General features: G+C 39.5%; 4 protein-coding genes across 4 annotated transcripts; 1 reads left to right on the plus strand and 3 right to left on the minus strand.

The window, feature by feature from the left end:
* Positions 1 to 5,574: 5,574 nt before the first annotated feature.
* LOC128723913 (uncharacterized) lies at positions 5,575 to 6,374 on the minus strand. Its single transcript, XM_053817677.1, has 4 exons — positions 6,294 to 6,374; positions 6,055 to 6,219; positions 5,820 to 5,981; positions 5,575 to 5,748 (listed from the first exon to the last, which is right to left on the minus strand). The coding sequence occupies exons 1-4, from the start codon at positions 6,372 to 6,374 to the stop codon at positions 5,575 to 5,577; spliced, it is 582 nt and encodes a 193-aa protein (XP_053673652.1).
* A 597-nt stretch (positions 6,375 to 6,971) lies between these two features.
* LOC128726638 (ATP-dependent Clp protease proteolytic subunit, mitochondrial) lies at positions 6,972 to 7,862 on the minus strand. The gene is made up of 2 exons (XM_053820455.1): positions 7,771 to 7,862; positions 6,972 to 7,706 (listed from the first exon to the last, which is right to left on the minus strand). The coding sequence occupies exons 1-2, from the start codon at positions 7,813 to 7,815 to the stop codon at positions 7,071 to 7,073; spliced, it is 681 nt and encodes a 226-aa protein (XP_053676430.1). The 5' UTR covers positions 7,816 to 7,862; the 3' UTR covers positions 6,972 to 7,070.
* A 334-nt stretch (positions 7,863 to 8,196) lies between these two features.
* On the plus strand, positions 8,197 to 10,165 carry LOC128726637 (uncharacterized). Its single transcript, XM_053820454.1, has 4 exons — positions 8,197 to 8,307; positions 8,388 to 8,678; positions 8,884 to 9,006; positions 9,079 to 10,165. Exons 1-4 carry the CDS (start codon positions 8,269 to 8,271, stop codon positions 9,931 to 9,933), a joined length of 1,308 nt encoding a protein of 435 aa, XP_053676429.1. The 5' UTR covers positions 8,197 to 8,268; the 3' UTR covers positions 9,934 to 10,165.
* Positions 10,166 to 13,000: 2,835 nt separating this feature from the next.
* Positions 13,001 to 20,917, minus strand: LOC128723914 (uncharacterized). The gene is made up of 6 exons (XM_053817678.1): positions 20,563 to 20,917; positions 18,668 to 18,796; positions 16,507 to 16,548; positions 13,738 to 13,805; positions 13,427 to 13,630; positions 13,001 to 13,129 (listed from the first exon to the last, which is right to left on the minus strand). Exons 1-6 carry the CDS (start codon positions 20,915 to 20,917, stop codon positions 13,001 to 13,003), a joined length of 927 nt encoding a protein of 308 aa, XP_053673653.1.
* Positions 20,918 to 21,727: the final 810 nt, after the last annotated feature.

The following is a 21,727-nucleotide window of genomic DNA, read 5'->3' on the forward strand; positions in this document are numbered from 1 at the left end:
CAACAAGTTTTCTACTCGTCAATTTTGCTGCTTATACGATTTGTTATTGTTGCTATCGACTACGTTTATTGTTTCGAGCAGCAGCTTTTATTTGTAAAGCGATTTAGCAATTTAATGTTCCGCAGACAACGTCACCGGGCGCCAGATGGTGTGCTTTGGCAGCTTTTTGGGAGCACTGGTTCAAAAGAACACTTACACGGGCAATTACAATCGAACGCCTGTCATCTCCTCGACGCGTGGACTGCTGTCCTTAACGGAGTACTGAAGCATAAATCGATGCAACAGCGCATCGCATACTATTCAGTTAATGGAATTTAATATCAATATCTTTGTCACACTTTCTACCTTTCTTTTATTGTCTATCCTCTAACGAGTCACCTTCCCGTGGCACTTGTACATAGACAAACAATACAATTGCATAGAGTCAGTACGGATAGCAAAATATATAATGAAAGTGCCCCTCTTCGATCTAGTATCCGATAAGGGAAGGTAATGTTACGCTACGGAAGCAGGACACGGTTGGACGGCTGCGGCAAATACGTGACCGAGGCGTGCATCGCACGTTCGCTTAACATAACATTCTAACAATTGTTCCATCTAACGCACTAAACTTTGCAGACTGGTTTTATTTTATTAATCTTCTTCGAAACATAGTGTTGGTTGCGTTTATCATATACATGTTGAAATGTAGTAAGAAATGTGATTTTTAAATTTTCAAAAGATTAGGTAAAGTGCAAAAGCAAAATTTATTATTATTTTTTCGTCATGACGTTATTTATTAAAAAAAAAACACAACAACAAAAAAAGAAAAACAAAAAACAAAATGGTTTTATTTACATCTAATGTTGACTAAGCTAGGTAAACGAAATTTTACTATAACGAGTGAAAAGCGAGCAAAAGCAACAAAACAAAAACTTTCGGCCAAATTTTAATCTTAATTGAATGAAAACGCAAGTCGATTGATGCATTAGAGCGAAAAAAGGAAAGGAAAAGGCAAGCAACAAATCTAAACGAAGAAATTGTGATTCTTATGTTTAACTAAATTTAATTTTATACTTTTAAAGCGACAAAACAAATCATATCGATTCAATGGAGACAAATAAAACTAACGTTACTTTAGCATAATTTCAGACCATTTGTTTTCGTTCTTTTTGGAGTATGACCGAATCCGCAAAGATATAGCACACCATACTATTTTTTTCTCCTACTTTTTTTCTATCTTATATTTATATAAATTCTATATTACATTTTTTCATTAATTATACTTCATCAATACTAAAATGATTTCAAGGAAAATAATGAAATCATTTTAGTACCGTTATAAAAAACTCATGAAAATAAGCAATACTTGAATAAGCTATACAAAGATAATTTTGATTATTTAGCAACACAGACTGAATGAAAACTTTATTTTATAATCTCATTCATCCTGAAATAAAACCAGATTAGTACCGTATTATTACAAGCTTTAATAATGGGTACAATCGAGATCTAAGCAATTTATCCTGCATCCTATACCAAAATATACCAAATTTTGATAAACAGCTTGGTGGACGAGCTCCAGTGTTTCAATGATACACTAAGAGTTAATAAAATACAAAAAAGAGCTGTTTCTGGAACATTAACAGTAACAAATATTATATGCAATTCATTTAAATATCAAGCCTGGGCAAATATTAAGCCTAGTGAGAATGTTTCTCTTATTTCCTAGCTATTTACAATTATTTTTTATCAAACGAGTATTACCGAATGAAAAAATTGTGTAACAGCTTTATTATTTTTTTTCCCACTTTAAAAGTTGGAAAAAAAACTTTTGAATAAAGACAAAATATGTACCGTTTTACTTTTCTAATTATGTTTTGCTACGGATAGGTTGTTGAGCCATTTTAGAAAAAGATCCTTAAAAAAAAAGATCCTTGCTTTATTTATTTTAACATCAACATTTTGGGGGTTTCTAGTTAGAGCAAAAAGGGAGAAATTGAGAGTATTGTGATATGAAGGGATTAAGCATACATATATCATTAGTACTCATAAATTATATATGATGAGTAACTGAACATCCCACATAAGTTTACATTTGTAATCGTCTTTACATGATGAAACTCAAGCACACGTGTTTGCAATGATATTTATCGGCTAAACAAGTACATCTTCTTTGACCTCACTAATAGTTTGTTTTTACAATCAAACTTTTTTGTGTTTGTCGTTCTTTTTCTCTGTAATTTTCCCCACAATGGGTAAAAGGGGTTCTTTTTGGGTGTAGGATGTTACGCACTCAACTTATAATAATTGAAATAGTTGGGTTTGTAAGATTTCACGATCGACATATTCGATATTATTACTCGAATACGATTGTTGGTCAATCTAAAATACAATCGTTTCCCTTGACTGTAGCAGTTTTTATTGGATTTATTCAAAATTTATATAAAACCTCCAATCAATCCCAAAAATGACAACCGTTAAGATAGATAGATAGAGAGAGAGAGAGAGAGAGAGAAAGAGAGAGACAGTAATGCAATGGGGATCAAAGAAGTGAGGTAGTTTAATTGCAATTCCGTTGCTAACCCATACTTGGGCCGCCATTTCGAGTTGATCGTCGGTAGTCGTTCTCGACCATTCACACCACGATCGGTGCATTAATTACAGAACATCACCACGAGAACACCATCATGATCTGTTGCCGCATTTGAACACTCCTCATTTCCGACAGTAAACCGACGTCAGGTGTGGGAAAGTTCAAGGGGCTCGCTTTTGCATCTGAAAGTAATAAAATTCAATCAGCTTTAACCCACTTCTTCCGGCGGTTTCTAGGGATGCCAATGGGGCAATGGATACCGTATGCAATTAAATGTGCGTTTAAGTTCTACTCTGCGCCGTCGGAACTGCTCTGTTCGAATGTCTTAACTGCTTCATTGTCCAAAAATTCGGCAACACGAGGCAAACTCTCGCAGCATTCGTTTGTTCTCTCTTGGCGTGGAATAAAAAAAGCTAAAAGTGCCGACATTTGCAACTTCTGCGCGTCTACAATATTCGCCCGGCGAAATCGAGCGATAAACGCCCGAGCATTTATATATTTTCCTTTAATTATCTACAGCTGCACACGTCCTGCATCATTCTGTGCTTTGGTGCATGATGGTATAAACAGCCTCTAGCGCTCAATGTAGCCACTATGCTTGACTGGTGTTTTATTGTGAAATTTGACTGGTGTTTTAATGCAGCAGATGAAATAAAAAGAAAAAATCATTAGCCAAATTCAACACCGCAGTGGTGATAGTAAGCATTCAAACACATCATGTCAAAAGATAACTAAATGTTTTGATGCACTTTAAATATGATTTATTCCTCCATTTGCTGTTATGTAATATAATTACATGCCGATATTAGCATTAAGGTTATTGCCACTGAATGTGTGAATGTGAGTTTGCTGACGAAAGCAGCCAATAAATTATCAACTTTATAATTGTGATGCTTCCCTCCTTACCTTCCACACGCATTCAGCATCCAACCCTTGATGACCCTTTTCCGATCTTTCATCAGCGAGGCTGCTTTGGTCGATACTCTAGCGGGCCAGTGACAGAATTCGCTTGGCAAGACGCATCACCGACCGATCGTCTTTCCATTGCATCCAAGCGCAATGGAACGTTGCCGCACTGCGATCCGAAACGCAGGAATTTCCTTCTTTACCGAGAACAAGCGTTTGACGCACAAAAAGTCTTTCCCGTAATTTAAAATTTTAATTTTTATTCCTTACATTTTCGGTTCGTTTTCTTTTCGCCATCCCGCGTCGGCATTGTGCCTTCATTGCAGGGTTGTTCGTTCCGTTTCTTACACTGAGCCGAAATTTTGCCAGGGCTTTTTTTCATACTAACGGATCTAGTTGGCAGGGAAGATGCACTTTCATGCAAATAACCAAGTAAAATATATGCATCTTCGAATCGACAGCCCGAAGAACTTTGCTCCAAGACCGTCGAAATAATCCATCGTCGTTTGAAATAAGAATAACTTCAAATTGTATTATTGCCATTTTTTCAATCGCAGGACATCTTTGTGGGATGTTTTATTTTTTATTAGGAAAGTATTTGAATAGATACGTTTTTGATTGACTGTAATGAATAAATGTGGCAAAATGTAATGTCGTTGTGGAAGCCACGAAAGCACACGCTACCCCTTTAACTTCGGTGCATCCGAAGGCTGTACTGGCAGTTGCAACGGAAGGACAGGATACGCAGAATACGAGCATGACGACGGTGCGGTAAACCAAATTGGTCGTGTTCGATTCAGCCCTTCATGAGCGAGCGTCATTTTGCTCAAATAAATAAATGTATCACGTTTAATTACGAAAGAGATCGTGTCCCTAAACACCCGGGCGGCCCGCCCTGCGGAGCCTGATGGTCTCAATTGTCTTCCAAATGGCCAATTTCGTCAACAAGTTTCCCGAGCGGGCAACTGCTCGCCGCACCCTTATAGAGAGCGGACAAGCGTGTAGGGCAGCCGAAAGTGGCCGCGCACAATTTGTGGACTCCCGGTGCACCGGTCAGGCGTACGCATGTACGTCGCACTTCACGTCGTTCGCACAAAAGTACGTGACCAAAGCCGTCCACCAGCCAGCCAGCCAGCCACCCTGTTGCAGCCCCATACCCTAAAAAATAAACGCCAATAACAGCGGGAGGCTCCGGGATCCCTTATACGCGGCCCTCGACACCGAAAAACAATCCGGCAAACACTTCGCTCGCCGCGCTGGAACGCCGTCTACCGCGGTAGAATTTTCGTTGAATGATCTGTGGGAAAAGCCATCATTATTATTGGATGAAAAGCTCATTAACACATTTCAAGTTTTTTCCAAAGCAACCGGCCAGCGGAAGCACGCGGGCACTGACATCAGCGGGTAGCAAGGGCAGCGTTCCCCGTGCGGAATACTTAATGCAATATTTCGTACAGGCTTGCGGGTTTGCTTGCTGTGAGCCTTTTTTGTTTGCTTTTCGTTTTTTTTCAGCTGCGTTTTTCGGTGCACATGTGTGCTCGCGCGCGCTGTGTTTTTTTTTCGCCCAGCAAGTGCACGTTTTAGGGAAAATGCCTCCCAAACGCGACGCAGGACACCGAATTGAGCAATCCTGTCACGCACCTCCGCCAGAGTTCAGCCACCTTATAACAGTAAACGTCTTACGCTTGGAAGGAAAAACTTTAACCTTTCTCTTTATGAATATTCATGGCTAGAATGGGTTCGTATTTACGAGGAGTTTTTTTATTTCTGACCAAGCTTGTATGCGTTTCTATAGGTGTGTTGCCATATTTGCCAAATTTTCTTCTCGGAGATATGCAGTAACCATTCGATTGGAGATAAAAATTGAAGCCTTATGTATATTATATGTGGGTTGTTAGGAAATGTATGATTTCTAGTTTATTATAAGATGCTTGTATATTTTCGGACTCATTTGACGCATCTGGCTGCGACATAAATTTACTACCAAAGCAAGCAGCGAAGGCGAAGGAGTTCATGTTAGTGATCAGCTCATGTGTCTGCTACAAGGATCACTTGGCAAATGCTCTTTTGTACATGTCAGGATTACGGTTCACTTAAGCGTGTCGCATTGTTTTCAGGGTGGCTTGAGAAGCGAAACAAAACACCTCCTTTTTCGGTGTATGTGCGGTAGAGTACAGCTTCATGGTCACTTGCCAGGTGTATCCATCTAATGGGAAGCTGGTGAAAAAAGTTAGATCGAACGCTGAATCCTTGAAATAGTACGTCCCCTGTAAGGAAAGGATTGGATAGTAATTCATTCGACTGACGTGAAAAAAAGTTACACATTGCTTTCTAATACCGGTTGAATTGGGCATTTGACCGTCGGATAAACGCTTCGGACAAAGGGAGACCAGAAGGAATTGGTGTCGGTTAGAAACGAACATATTTTAGGAACTTGTAAAGCATTATATCTTTGGCAGTTCTGTAGATTGATCGTACACCGATATGCGATGAGTGTAATCTATTATGTTCCGTTAAAAAACACAAATATGATTATAATTCCGTAAACACCTTTCGATGGAAAAATTAAGCACCTCCAAGGGAGCGAGAATCGGTTGAAGTATCGAAAAGTTTCCATAAAATCGCACCACGTTGTTGCTTGAGGAAAAGTTAACTGGCGCAGTGAATTTAACCAAAAAAGATTCACTTTTATTAGTTTGGCAGGTCTTAGCTTTTTCGATTACAAGCTCTTTATTTCGCTACAACGTGACAAAAAGAAACTTAGTAAAAAAACGACCTATAACCACTGAATCGGGATGTTATCTGTACTTACTCTTCCCACCGCGCTCGACGCTGGCCAGAAAAATAGTACAGCAAACGTTAAAACTGCAAACCACACAAGCTTAGTAGACATACTGCCGGAAAAAGAGTATATGAAACTACATGCTGGATGCTTGTGCTCGAGATAGATATTTAGTGTACAAAATCAGTGGAGTGTGTAATTCACGGAAGATTATCTATGATTAGCTTATCGTGCTAAAGCATTTAATTGAATTTTATGGACCATTAGGTTAATTATACTTTTCATAATCTTTACTTACTAATTTTACCAGTGACCTTTAGAAACTTTTTTTTAACCATAAACAGCTTTATTGCTTCAATGTGTTTTGGGACAGTTTCAGATTAGTTAATTTTTATTTGAATAATAAAATGAAATGAAGTGAAAATAATATAATATTTGAAATTCTTCGTTAATTATTTTATTTTGAACAATGAATTACATAGCATTTTATTATTGGCGTTTTTAAAGTTACTCTTCAAAATATAGTTTTAAATAATACACATTGTTGCTTCAAATATAGTTTTCTAAACCACAATAAATAATTGTATAATATGTCTAGCTTTAGATTTTTTTCTAAAAAACCAGAATCATTTCTTGCTGCAACTATAAGAAATTTTGAACAATCTTATTTTCGGATAATAGAGATAATGAAAACCTTAGTAATTTTTATTCCCAAAAATAAGAAAAACTCTAATTTATTTGAAATGTTTGTCAAATGCAGTTAGATGAAACCAAACGTAAAACAGCAGGGATATTCAGCCATTTATTTTACGACGTGGCCTCTGTCGAAGACGGTGGATGTTCTAGTACCGTATCAATGATACCGAGTGCTTGTGCGTCTTCCGGGCTAAGAAACGTGTCTCTTTCCATTTTGGAATAAAGAACATCGACTGATGTTTTCGTATGTTTTCCGTAAATTTCCGTAAGTTGCTTTTTAAGCTTCAGTATCTCTTCCGCTTGTATTTGAATATCCGTTGCTTGGCCTTGCGCACCACCAGACGGTTGGTGTATCATAATCCGTGCATTTGGTAGAGAGTGTCGCATTCCAGGAGCTCCGGCAGCCAACAACAGCGATCCCATGGAACATGCCTGGCCAACGCACCATGTGGCTACGGGAGGCTTTACATACTGCATCGTGTCGTAGATAGCTAACCCGGCAGTAACGCTTCCCCCGGGTGAGTTGATGTACATGTGAATGGGTTTGGTTCCGTTCTCGGACTGCAGGAAGAGAAGCTGCGCAACTATCAGTGAGCTCAAATCGTCATGAATCGGACCCATAAGGCAGATAATTCTTTCCTTCAACAATCGCGAAAATATATCATATGCACGTTCTCCTCTACCGGTCTGTTCCACTACGATGGGAACGAGATTTAGGAATGTTTTTTTAGTTGTGTGCAGATTTCGCTACAAGAAAAGAAAAATAACCATTTTATTAACTGTCGTCTATCTCGTTCAAGTTAATATTTACCACAGAAGATGATAAAAACGGCATAATAGATTTTATTTTCAACATTTTTATGTTTCTACAACAAAATACACGCAAGTAAAATATAAACAAAGTTTCGTAATCGTGTTTGACATATTTCCACACAAGCGTTCGTTCAACCCTGCACGCTAAAATTGCAATTCAATGAAATGCTTTACTTTCCTATTTAATAAATATTTGCTTAAAATAATCAAAATTCTGTGGTAAGCATAAACCAAGCTTACTGAATTTAAAGATATCCGCGAATTTAATATACCAATAATAAAAGTACAGCGCAGAATGCATGACAGAAGTTGTCAGGAAATAAAGACCAGACATATTTGACATCTCAACGCATTGAATATAAGAAATGCAGCGAGTTTGAGCGTGTCTCTTGCGATCTTGAAAGTTTTTCGATATTGTGCGTGCGGAAGTGAAGGTGCAGTATTTAGAATATTGATAGTACAATTCAATGGTGTTTGCAAAATCGAAAACAACACAATGATCGAATGTGAACAGCCGAATATCACCGACAACGAGGTATGAATCACGACGCTCACAGTGCGTTCCAATTGTCTAATTATGGGCATATTGTTGCCGTGTTTACTTCCTTCCTACAGGTGATAGATCATGAAGAGTTTCTTGATCGCATAAAGAAAACGCTCTACTACGGCTCGTCAAAGGTACGGTGTACCAAAATTAGTCGACCGCTGGCCGATTACGCCGCGGATGTGTTTTCTGAAACCCATCGAGGTCATTCCCTCAGTCGACTGAACTTTGCGACTGTGGGTAATCTCTCCGTAACGCCATGCTCGCTCATCCTGGCTATGATCTATCTTGATCGTTTGAACGCCACAGATCCGACCTTTGTTCGCCGCATTACTCCGTCTGAATTATTTATAGTCTCAATGGTAAGTGTTTAGTGTTGCAATTTCACAGCACTGATAAGGGCTTTTATGCGAATGTTCCGTTGTTTACTTTTCACGCTTCACTAAGTACGAAAAGTTCTGCTTTCTCCGCCTATGTGAACTTTCTCTTGGCTTTCACTCACCGATGTACTAAAACTAAACCGCAGCACGATCGTACTGTAACCATACTTCTTTCTATTTGTTGCAGATGGTTTCAACAAAATTTTATTGCGGTTACGACGAAGACATTTATCTAAGTGCCTGGGCTGAATACGGCAAAATGACCCCTGATCAGATGAAAGCATTGGAGTTGGAATTCTTAGACGCCATGGTAAGTGTTCTCCACGTGGCTCAAAGGGTTTTTTTGGTTACGGAAAAACTAACATTTTTCTTCATTTTTAAGAACTGGAATGCTTACGTTTCCAAGCACGATTTCTTTGAAAAATTGAAATGCGTTGAAAAAGTTCTAGCAAAAAGACAGGGTCTCACTCGAGGCTGGTTGACGTACACGGAGCTTATCAATTTTCTACCTTCGTTCGCCATGGCGAAACAGTTGATACACTATAGTACCGTACTCGCTCTAAGTTACACCGCCAGCGTAATGACTATTGCTGGCGCCTTCTTGTTAGCTAGCAATCTTCATCTCCCGGGAAATCTATTGTACAGAGGAACAACAACCCTCAATAGTGATGGCGTCGCCGGCCGCTGCACATTATCGCAAAATACCCAGCGTACCAGAATCGACAACATTTCTGACAGTACCGGATCTGTTGTTGACGAAACTAACTCTCTTGAAGACTGCATCTCAGATGTTGCGATATCCGCATCTCAAATAGAAATAATGAACAAAACCCTAGAAGACTGTGAGGCATGTTTTGCTCCAGGGCAACAACAGCAAGGGCTGCACAAACAGCTTTGGCATGGTACAAACAAACGGCAGGCTACGATTTACCCATCCTACCGATACCGTAATATTCGATTCATTTATGATTTTACCGGAGGTAATAATTTGGTTTCGCAGGTTGATTTCCTTCGCTCAGAAGAGGAACACAGCGATTTAGAACATGAAGCAAACGCTAAAGATCTGTTCGGCGATTTGAATAATGGCGCATTGCCTAATTGTTCATACGATTGCTTCATACCACTGATGGGTAAAAGCAAGTGGTGCGCAGAAGGAGAGCAGGAGACTAACGATGGTATATACAAGCATTATAAGCGAACATACGATATGTTTAGTTCTCTATTGAAATTTCTCTAACAATCAACAAGAACAATAGCAGTAGTTAAACTAACAGCATCCTGATATTGTTTCGTTAAAAGGAACCGCAAACTTACAAAGGAGTTATTTAAAATCTTAATCTGAAAATCTGTACCTTTTAATTCGCTTCATTCCCGTTTTTACAAGAAAAATTATTTAAAGAAAAAACTAATTATACCACGTTGTACTAGATAAGAAGCATATTGTTTCACTTTTTCTACTTTTGTACGTATCTGGCATTCATTATTGAAATAAAATTGTTTATTCAAATCTAAAAGTGAGTTGTTCTGCATGGTTTTGTTTCGTGAAAGTTTTTAATAAACTATTGGATAATACTTAGCTACGGGACACAATTATGTCTATAAGTCTAATGCTGAGGCATATGGTACGATTTTTATAAGTATCTTGAGTAAACAAACTAACGTAAAAGTTTCACTCAGAGATTTAAAATACTCCCATTGGTTTGGTGCCACGTGCTATCTCTTACCCACGTGCTACACGGAAAATGTTGTTTTTGTACTATAGAAAGAATATCATTTTAACCTGTTTGTTGGTCAATAAACTATAAAAATTTTCGGATGTTGAAAAACATAGAAGGGAAACCAGAAAATGGTTTGTAAATTAGTTCAGCAATATTAGTATGGTAAGATACGGAATTACATTTTATTTGGTACATTTCATTAATATTTCCCTAATGCTATTGCTGTTCTTTGTTATGTCATTTATCATTCAATGCATTAATCGTTCATTTATCATTAAATTCCACGAGAATAGGTCTCCTCACACAATATTTTCTTTCCATCATTTGAGCATCAATATTTTATAGAGAATGTATTTAACGAGTTTTCAGTTGATATTTGACTGGAAGATCTAAGAAGCATTTCTTAAGCATCATTAATATAATACCACGCATCTTATCCCATCTCAGCCGTCTTATATCTTGTTGAAAGGTAACAAGTTTGAACATTATCCTATTCTGTTAGATCGAATAATTGCAAAAGTTCTCATCATCCGCATCGCGTGGTACCGTCAAAAGCTACACAATTTGTAATTGTATCATATAATGCAACTTCCATTTGTTATTTGTTTTGTTTCGAATTCGTATCTAATTTAATCGACCATACGAGTAAGGTTGAAAGACGATGTAGGACAGTATCCAGGTGTGATTTCTAGAAAATTGACCATGATAGGTAAAGTGTGCCTATGTTTGCTCGATATTAATATCGTCAACTTCACTAACGCTAGTGTTCTGGCTGTCATTGACCAGATGGAAGGATTTTTGGGGAAATAGTTCCTTTAAGCTACCAACAGTTGATCCATTCCACAATCTATTTAAATTCTTCTTCAACCATCTATATTGGTGTGTAAGGCCAGGGTAGGTAATAGAAACGTCAGTTTAGAATATTATTGTGCTTAACATGGAGGGATTTTACATGCGCCTAGACTTTTCCTTATGATGAGCGCATTCGGGATTATCGTGTGGAAGATCTTTGTTCAGATTGCTAATTCGATGAGGAGATTCCTCTTTCTGAAAAAAGGCCACTGCCTATGATAAACAAATAAGACATTTCGTTGGAATACAGTTGAATAAACCATTTGAAATCTTAAATTTCCTTTTACAAAGGTAGGTAAGACAGACCCAGATGAATCGTGAAATAAGCATTGCACTAGTGACTCTTAAAAGTATTTTTTCCTAGCAATAGTTGCGATTATGAGTACTACGCATTCTTCGAGCCACTGTGAACAATTGTTTGGACTATAACTAGTAGCAACACCTTGTCGCAAACGCAAGAGGAAAGTTCCATAAGCATTCACTTATTCGCTTATTCACTTATGTCGACGAACACGGTTAAATGCCTCTACACTACTACACGGTTTGCGAAATTGGTCTCTGAATTGCAGAAAGCTATACCGATATTTCACTCTAAACTATTAAATTTTCCTGCATTTTTCAATGGACCCAATTGCTACTATTCTATTCTATTTGCCAATAACGATAATATGTTATTTTGATCTATCCAGCACTTTTTGCAGGATATATATATATATATATATATATATATATATATATATATATATATATATATATATATATATATATATATTCTTTCTCGTTAACTATTCCAATTTTTCATTAAACAAGTGTATTTAAACTGCGCCGATGGAAGCAGAACGTTAGTTACGAAGGTTTATTAATGTTTCGATTTTTGTTTGTTAAATGTATGTCAATAGATTTGATTTAGAATTTAGCACTTTTACTTTAAAAATAATTAAACAAATATCGGCCTACCGTTACGTAAAATATCTCGTTTTATGGTCGCTGTAGCGAAACAATATAACATGTTGACTAGTTTTACTAGTCGCTCTTCCACAAGCAGGTAACGATGGTAAAAATATTTTCTTCAGCAATTTGTGTGTAAAACAACATTGAAGAATCATTGAGAACAGTAATCCAAAACTAACTCATGTAACACTCTTTTGCTGAGCGAGCTGATAAACTTTTGGAAACACTTTCGTACAAACAGTAATAAATAAAACACATAATAGTTAGCGATAGCATTAGTAGCACAATCGGCCGTCAATCGATGAGCAATATAACATTACGTTAGCTGGCCGGAGTGATACGGTAAAGTGAAACATTAACTCTTTCGGCAGCTTTACGCATATATCTATCGAACGCTTCACCACGCATCGTGACATCATGGGTACAATCAAATCGAAAACCATGATCGATGTCAATATTTACATAGTCGTATTTGCCGACTCCCAGTCGGCGTTATCTTGTTAGGATGCTGTGGTTTCCCTTATATACTGTCTGAGTGCCGTGTGGGCTTTACTTCGATGCTTATTCGTAATGATTCGAATTCGTATAGTCGTTTTCACTCAATCAACGTAAAATATTAACAGCCGCGTAGGAGACGGAGCTTTCTAATTTCGGCGTTTCTTTACTGTCGGTAGACATAGCTCCTTACACATACAGCAGACCCTAAATTGACCTAAACCGCATAGCTACGCTTTATGCCCTCAGGATACAAGCTAATGTATACGTTCGCATGAGAGTGGAAGCCTATTTTTCGGCAACATTCACCACAGCTGGGGCCTTATCTTTGTCCTTCTCCTTTTCCTTGTCCTCTTTCATGAATAATAAAGGACACATTCCCAACAGGCATCCGATCGTAATGCCAACCACTCGACCCTGCAGGAGTACGTGTTGAATGGGTTTTTGGGAAGAAAAATAAACGAACATGTTAAATAGGAAGCCGTTATAAAGTAAACGAAGGTTCATAAAGATATACTTAGAAAAAATGAAATGTTTGCCAAACTGTCGTTTGCTACATAAATTTCGTATATTTTTGCAGAAGGCTTGATATAGAAAAGTTATGTTTAACAAATGATTCTTTTCTAAAGTGCATCGAAGAATGAAGCAAGAAGGAAAACAGTTCATCGATCTCCCCGTTAAACGCACGACAGGGGAATTTGCTGAGATACTTACCAAGTTGGCCGCTCTCCGGCTGGCTTTCATCTCGAGTTGAATCGGTGACAACTTTGGCGGTTTGACACCACTCATTTCTGCAACCTTTTCCACATAAAAAGCAGATCCAATACCGATAACGTCGCTGATAGTATTTCCCAGCGCGGCCGCCGCCATGGTCGAAATGCACATAAATAATCCAAGCGTATGCTCGATGTAATCACCCTACGGAGCAATGAAAAACATGGAATATTATTTGATAACGACAGCTTCAGCGGAATAAATCGCTGTAACGAGCAAAAACAGAATCAGGTAGCTGCAGACACTCTTACCGCAATTATCATGGTGAAGTTGTCGAGAAAACCAAATCCGATGAAAGGTAGGGCGTTAACTAAACCAACTGTAATTGAAAGAAAGAATAGAAAACGCGATTGTATATAGTTGCAGTATCGAAAGAATGCCGCAAATCGATATAACCCTCGTAAAGTATTAATTTACAAACGAAATTCATCCTATTTTATAGTGAACCAATAACTCTTGCTTTTTTAATGCCATGAACATTTTCATGTACAAGAAAACGTGAAACCAGCTATTAAATGCATCAGCTGTTGTTACTATATACTATTTTCCGTGCAGTCTAATAACAATTCGAGCATCACACACGCACGTGAACCGATTTGGGACTAATTAATGGGTAAACGACACCAATTTGCATGTCGGATAGGTTCCGGGACCCTTTTCACGTAGCAAATCAGAACCTAGGGCGCTCTAATGTACGTCATTAAAACTTTGAACACTTTTCGACTAAATGGTAAGGCCAGCGCCCCGCTCTATTGGCTAAAAGAATCGTTGAATTATGCTTCAAGCACATCTCGTTAGCAAAGGACAAGCAAAGGCTCATTCCCTCGTCCTTTTCTGCGTGAGGGAGCAAGCTTCCGTAAGGATGAATTGGTTGTATGTTTAAAGTTAGCTTGATCCCATCCTTTTAATTACACGCTTAGCAATTCGTTTTCGTCCATCCCGCCGATAATTTGCATAACCATAAACAGGTTTTTTTTCCTACGAAAATAGCTTCCATCAGACGATTTTTTTTGCGTGCTGATGAAATTCATTTTAAATGAGTTTGAAATTTACTTCGGGCCAAAGATGTAAATATTACGTCCGGAAATTACCTCCCCTATGGCGAAGAAAACAGCAAACCACAATATTTTGCAACATCCCCTTAGAATCGACTGATTTCCGGATAAAGCAACAGGGGTTCGTTTGGGCTTTACCGGCCGATCGACTTGGGAGAACGAAAGAAGACAACTGTTCTGCCCTTAACAAAGTTACTCATTTTTTTGTCTGAAATTTTTCAACCACCAACAACTACACAGCAAAAGGAGAGTTTTAGGGTAACTTTAACCTTTACCACGTTACGCCTGCAGGGGAGTTAACTGTACAGAACACATCCCACAACAATTGGAAGCTTGTGATAGAAACTAAAAACCAACATGGTTTCGAGTTTTCTGAACTACTTTTCGTTTAACTTCTAGATTTATTAAAACCGTATGTTGCAGCTTTACAACAAGACAGCCACATAAATTATAACGAATAAATATGTTCACGTTCAACAACAAAAAACATTCATCAAGAGTTTTATAGCAGAACCGAACGTGAATTAACTTTCAATCAACGCTTCAATTTGGGACCGTAATTCATTTACCTCTTGATCGGTATCGGAATTAGGCGCCATTCCTCCTGCAACCATTCCGTGGGGCCTTTCACAGGGCAGGACCGTTCACGGTGCGCATAACGAATGATGCTTCAATGCTGGCCCGAGGGAGTATTCATCAAGTTCTTGACATAAACTCGCACACACCTGTGGCAGATACACACCTCGTGCGAATCAACAATTCTTTCAGAGCACTCCAGAACTTCCTCTGCTACCTCCTACACACTTTCGCTCTCACTCTTTTTTTTCCGCTCACTTACCAGCTCAAGTAGCAAACCGCTTACAGGGAGTCTGCCCAAGAGCACAGGTAGCGCGAGAGGAAAAATATCAAACGATACACCAACGTGGTAGAAACACTCCCACACGCTGGCTTGAAGCTGGAAAGCAGCTTCCCTGTGACCAACCGACAGGTCGACAAATGGGCCACTGACAGCGTGACAGGGCGACCTTAAATCGCTACGGACAAACTACCGAGATGGTGAATTTTTAAAGCACGTAGGGTAGATGAAAAGAAACTAAAAGTGACGAGCAGCAACATAAAACGACAGGAAGGAACCTTCCCATTTGTGCGTTTGATTAAAAGTTTTTGAAGAGCGATACAATCCCTTTATTTTGTGGGGCCTTTAACCTACCTCACGTTTGAACTTGATTGTTTTATTTGTTCTTCAACAGCAAATGTTCTACTGCATTCTTACGACAAAAGAAAGCAAAACGGTGGCACCAGCGTCGGCTGTTTGTATTATTTCTCTTTTGTTCATTCTGGCCATTTAAATGCCTGTCAGCCAGCGAAAGCATGCAAGCTCGCTGCTGCAGAAACAGCAGAATGAAATCTCGAAGCATTTATTTCGTCCTGCTGTCAACCGCTTCCAAAAAGGAATCTAAATGTCACGAACGGATATCCCGCACGGTAAACAATAACGTATTTTTAAACCGCATAAAAAAAAGCGTTCACAAAGCGCAACATCCGCTGCACATTCCGTTGGTCGTCTTTCCGCTAGGCGGACCGTTTATCATGGTTAGAAGGAATCGATACCACTGAAGCTGCTCATCTACTTTAAAACAAATTACGATAAGCGGCTTACAAAAGAATGGCAAATGGTTCACTGTTACCTTGCATAAAGTGCCAGTTTATGAATTCATAAACTTTTTTCATAGTTCATGACGCTATAGAGCGCGTTAAGCTACGGCTTTTGTTCTCTCATGGCTCATTCACCGAACGCACACAGCACACTTCACAGCGCGCAAAAATCGTTTGCCTAACCGTTACGTTGAGAGCCACCATGCGCCTCCATTGCATAAAGCACCGGTGAAGGCATGAATTGGCAAAATATATAACAAACACCTGACGGTATAAAAATATTAATATCCTTGTGGGTGAAATACTTACGTTTCATGAGGTCCGATGTGGGTGGCACTGGTACTGTTTCGGCTGAGGATGTGTAAAAAAAAGTAGAAGAAAAACCATCGATCAATGATATGCACACACACCCACACCTCATACTTCCATCGTTTTCCTTCGTTCCCTTCCCACCCTACGATTAACTGCAATACCACTCTTCTAAAAGGGTAACTATATATAAAAATATTCATTTCACATTCGAAAGATAAACAAGAGATCGGATATGGAAACATGAAATTAGAGCTCAAGTGTGTTAGTAAAGAGAGGCGGCTAGCATTCAAATAACTTCATGCATAATTTAACATCAAAAAGACGCTTTAGCGTTGTATTAGTAGCATGCCAAAAAAATAAATTAACAAGCATGAAATTTAATCATTCGAGACCAGCTATTGCCAAAGGTGTTTTTAGCGCGCTTTGAAGCGCCTTAAAGCAATTTTGCAAAAGGCAGTGGACGTTGATTTCATTACCTAGCAACTGTAACTGTAGCAAGGTATGTAAGTATTCATGCATTTGATAAGACGAAAGATAGAGTGAAATATATAACTTTTTCGTTTATTACGCTGGTCTGTGAGCGGATATTTTCGTATACGTAATAATGGTGCGAATAAGGAGCCACAAAAGAGGCAATCGAAGGGCAAAGAAGTTAATTATATCACATCACGAAAACGTATGCACCCCTGTTAGCGTCTATGTCTGGTCCCAGGCAATATGGCAAAGAGCTAGCACACCGATAGACAAAGTCATGCAAAATCATTACTTAACGGAGAAGCGAAATCGCATCGACGGTTGTGTTGTTATGCTATCTTGCCACTTCCATCATTCTAGCTAGGCTCGCGCTTCAGCCTTCCTTAATTAATGTTTCATGCGTGATACAGAATTAGATCCTATTTTCTCATATACCGCACACGTACGACGCGTACTCCATTTCCACGCCGATGATTAATGCAACGAGATTGGTTGATTAGTAAACTGAAGATTATTGATCCTATGCCTACGTAAACGGCGACGCGTGATGTAAATTAAGCACAAACAAAATTAATTAATCCGAATCCGAATCATTAGCATTCGTTTGGCATATGAATGGGTTTTGAAAAGGTAATCTCACAAAGGGAAGATAATTTGTAGGTATTACATAATCTCTGATCGAGGATAACCATTACGTACAAATCCCACAGGGACTCTTGTTGGCGTAAAGAATGAAATGAAATTAATTCTCAAACATCCTAAAACATTTCCTTGCCCTAGCTGAAGCAATTTAACATCGATTTTAGGATGCATCGTAGATTTGACATATTTTTTTGAATTTTAAAACATTTTTACTGGCAATTACGACTGGGTATGGGATTTGTTTTTTCCGCAGAACTATTCCTATGGACACACGGACACTAGCGCTACATTCACACATACAACACACGAACACACCTTTTAAAGTACGTTAGAAACCTACCGAAAACTTTATACCTATGCACCACCTCCTTATTAATAGTTTTGTTTTGCGTTAAAGTGTATTACAAAAGAAATATAGATTATGACTGGCAAAGTAAAAAGGTAACAAAATTTACGAGGATAAAAAACCAAATCAGTAGAGAAAGTTTTTTTTCCATTTGAACTTGAAGCAAAACGCATTCCTTCGAACTTGTTAACACGGAGCACGTTCGACAAATATCAGAAAGTTTGGGGCAAAAATGAAAAGTTCAATAACTCAAGTTCAATAGCATAGTTAAGCATTCCAGCTACGAAGGTATGGTGTAGAAACACGAACGTTTCGTACCATTTCATGTACTTCTATCGAACGGCAGCGAACATATCGTGCGAGACATTAGTTAAGCTTCGTTTTCTTGCCATCGAACGTTACCTTTTTCAAATGTTAGTTAATAAGCGTAATGTAAAAACTTGTAATCAATTTCCGTAGCATAACATGTTAGAGTAAAATACCCCGCAAGGGCAACTATGAAGGATGGAAAACAAAATTGTTAACAAGTTAGTAAGCCAAATGAAGCCATAATCAGAAACTAAGCACTCTCGACTAATTCCCTGCGCATCGCAAACCCAGTCCCATTCCACGCTGCAGGGATAGTATCTGCGGTATCTAAATATAACATTGGGCAAAAACACAAAACCAATAAAAAATAACATACACAAAGCATACCGAACTTTTTTTGCAGCCAATCTTCCGGCACCGCGCAGTAGGAACCGGTAGGATCTACATCTCCCAGGGCGGGTTTTAGTTTTGCTGGACGACCGAATCTACTTCGCCAAACGGTTGCTGCCAACTGCCCTATGTTGTAGGGGTAGGATTTTGAATATAGTAACAGCCATTGCTCATTCCGCTGTCGTTACGAAGCTTGCTTTATTAGTATTCGGGGACCGGGCAACTAATGATGGTCTGGGGACTGACTACAAATGCCACTCTGGCAAGGATAATGGGCCAAGCGTGATCGCAACATTACACCTGTTTCAACGCCGAAGCCGCTATGCAACGGGCCTGTGTCTTCCCACTAGTTCTACCTAGGTGGGCGATTGTCTAGCCGTAGGTCATTACTCATGAATGGATTGTCTTTAGACCGGAATGGGTTTGGACGTTCTACGAACCAACACGTTGCATGTCGCTCTAGAAGCAGGGAAGAACTGACCACACGCTCATTTCCGCTAGCTAAATTTGAGCCCGCCAAATCGTATACTAAACTAATGTTATGCAATTCCGCAATGTTTATTCGACGTGAAAATGTTGGTTTGCTGGAGGGCTTACTTATGGACATTCGTGATTGTGTTTGTTATTTATTTAAGGACGGCCTGGTCGTATTTAGAATGGACATTTGTAAAAAATAATAAAACTAATCGATACTCAATAACAAGGAACACGTGTTAGAATATACAACATTTTTTTTTCATCCTTGGATGAAGACTCTTGGAATGGTTGGTTCTCGTAATATATTCCACTCACGGACGGTTTGGGGAGGCGGTATTTACAGCATTCGAGTAGCGACTGCAATTTGGCGTGCGTTCCGGGTTCGTTCCGGTTCAATACTCACATCTCGTGGATTGCATAACCTACGTGGCTATCCTAGTGAAAACTGTTCCGCGACAAGGATAACGCTCGTTTGCAGCTATTGAAAGCGAAACCATAAATCATACCAACGATTACCACTTATCGATAAACATTTAAATCAAAATTACATCGATCGCGTAACAACATAAGAGAGAAGAGTAGAGGCGACAGAGTGCTGATAGAGAGATAGAGAGAGAGCGCAGTACAGGAGGATCGTACATTAGAAGATAACATTCCCTGATACGAGAAGATACGTGCAATTGCTGCCGCAGAGACAATTACTGCCCTGGGATTACAAATGTCGATAAGAGTGGTTGGCTAACGTGTGAGGAACTCGGTACTAGGTGTTTGTTGTAGTACTGTTGGTTGATTCGTCTTGTGTGTGATTGTTTTTTTTCTTTTTGGGTTTTGGCGGGTGAAGTGTTGCTGACTGACATGGCAGGATAAGGATTGTATCTGGTTAGAGATTGATTACATCATTCCACGGCTGGCGGTCCACTGCAGATGGCGTTTCGTACGTGCGGTTTCGCTTCCCAATGCAAGGGTTTATCATGTAATTGTCGCCTAATGGTCGCCGTCTGCGGTGTTTCAACCGCCGTCGTTTCGATGAAGCCGGGAAAGGATGACAAACAGCGAGGCAAAGACGGCGGACGGAAAGACAGAACTTGTTGCTTAGCGTGTGGTGTGTCTGTGCCACGGTAGATAACATCGTGCGAGAAACAATCGTTCGTTCCCATTCACCCGGTGCACGGGAATATTGTTTATATTTCGCGTGTATCGACCGTGAGATGATGCTCGTTTGGTCGCGTTCTATTTTAAATTTTGCAGGCCAGAATGTAGACTACCAGCACACGAAGCGAACTAAATTCTGACCTTCTTCGACGGTCGCACGCTCAACTCTTTGCCATGGGAAAGGAAATGGATATACATCGAGATTGGGAAGGTAAAAGTGTTGAAGCTACACTGCGCGCGGGAGCTGAAATGGTAAATTTCACCTTCAAACTTTGCCTTCACTTTGTTGGACTCGAACTGCTTCAGAGTGTTCATGAGCAGTTCCCTTTCGTCCTCGTTTAACCTGTACACCAGATCGTGCAGTTGTTCCCTCGTCAGGGTGGAAGCTGCCTGCGTGTAAGCCCGTGTGGTGTTTCTTCCTTGGAAGCTGCTTCGGTCGTTAATTCGCGTCGGCTGCGGGTAATGGTGATGCGTCCCGACGGAGCTGTAGGCAGCACAGGTTGCCCCACCACGTATCCGGTGACTAATTCGAGGCACCACCAGCCTTGGGGGGCAACATTTCGTACACTGCGATAGCATGTTAGTTACGCGCACGAGACACGAAATATTAGCACTCATAGTTGCGGCTGATTTATTGCTTCGGCAAGGATAACTGCGGCGGATTTTCTCCGAACGATGCGATAGGACACTCTTATCTGCCAACTAGATAGGTGGAATCGTATTTTTGATGGATTCAGCCGAATGTATCACTCGCTGCGTGGATCGCGGTAACGTGCGGAAGATGTAAGCCAACACTTTTCACTCTCGCGCCTTTTTCCCGATCTCGAGTCCTTTTTCCCACGGACACATACACACGCACACGTAGACACACGCTGGGAGTCTGTCGGATAACGCCAGGAAAATCCGTAACAAAAGGAGCTCGCGCAAGGCACCTCCGTCGCACGCAACAACGTTTCGAAAAATTGTTTTGACACTTCACGGTACAATACGCAACCAACAAGAAATGCACATACATAAATTATTTTACTCAAATTTTAGTTACAAAATTTTAAGTAAATTTGCTACGAAAACCGTTTGCTTTTGTTAGGAATTTGAAATGTTCTTATTGTTGCTACTATACTGGTTTTTTTACAGATCAAATTTTCGTTTGTACGTACAACGTGCTGTGAGTGTTTCTAGAAATAAGGAATATTTCTTATGTAACATATGCAAAAACAATTGTTCATATTAGTTATAGCAAGCACAAATGTCCAAAATCATATTAATACCATCTCCGTTCGCTTTTGACTATTCTATAATGTTAGTTCCGGGTGTATTTTCTTGTAGATCACTGTTATCGTTTACTGATGTATTTGACGTACGTTTGACACTTGGTTGGAAAACAATCGGCTACGCGAACTGCTCACTGCCCACAGATACGTAGCGTAC

This window comes from Anopheles nili, chromosome 3 (assembly GCF_943737925.1).
Source record: "Anopheles nili chromosome 3, idAnoNiliSN_F5_01, whole genome shotgun sequence".
Taxonomy (NCBI): Eukaryota; Metazoa; Arthropoda; class Insecta; order Diptera; family Culicidae; genus Anopheles; species Anopheles nili.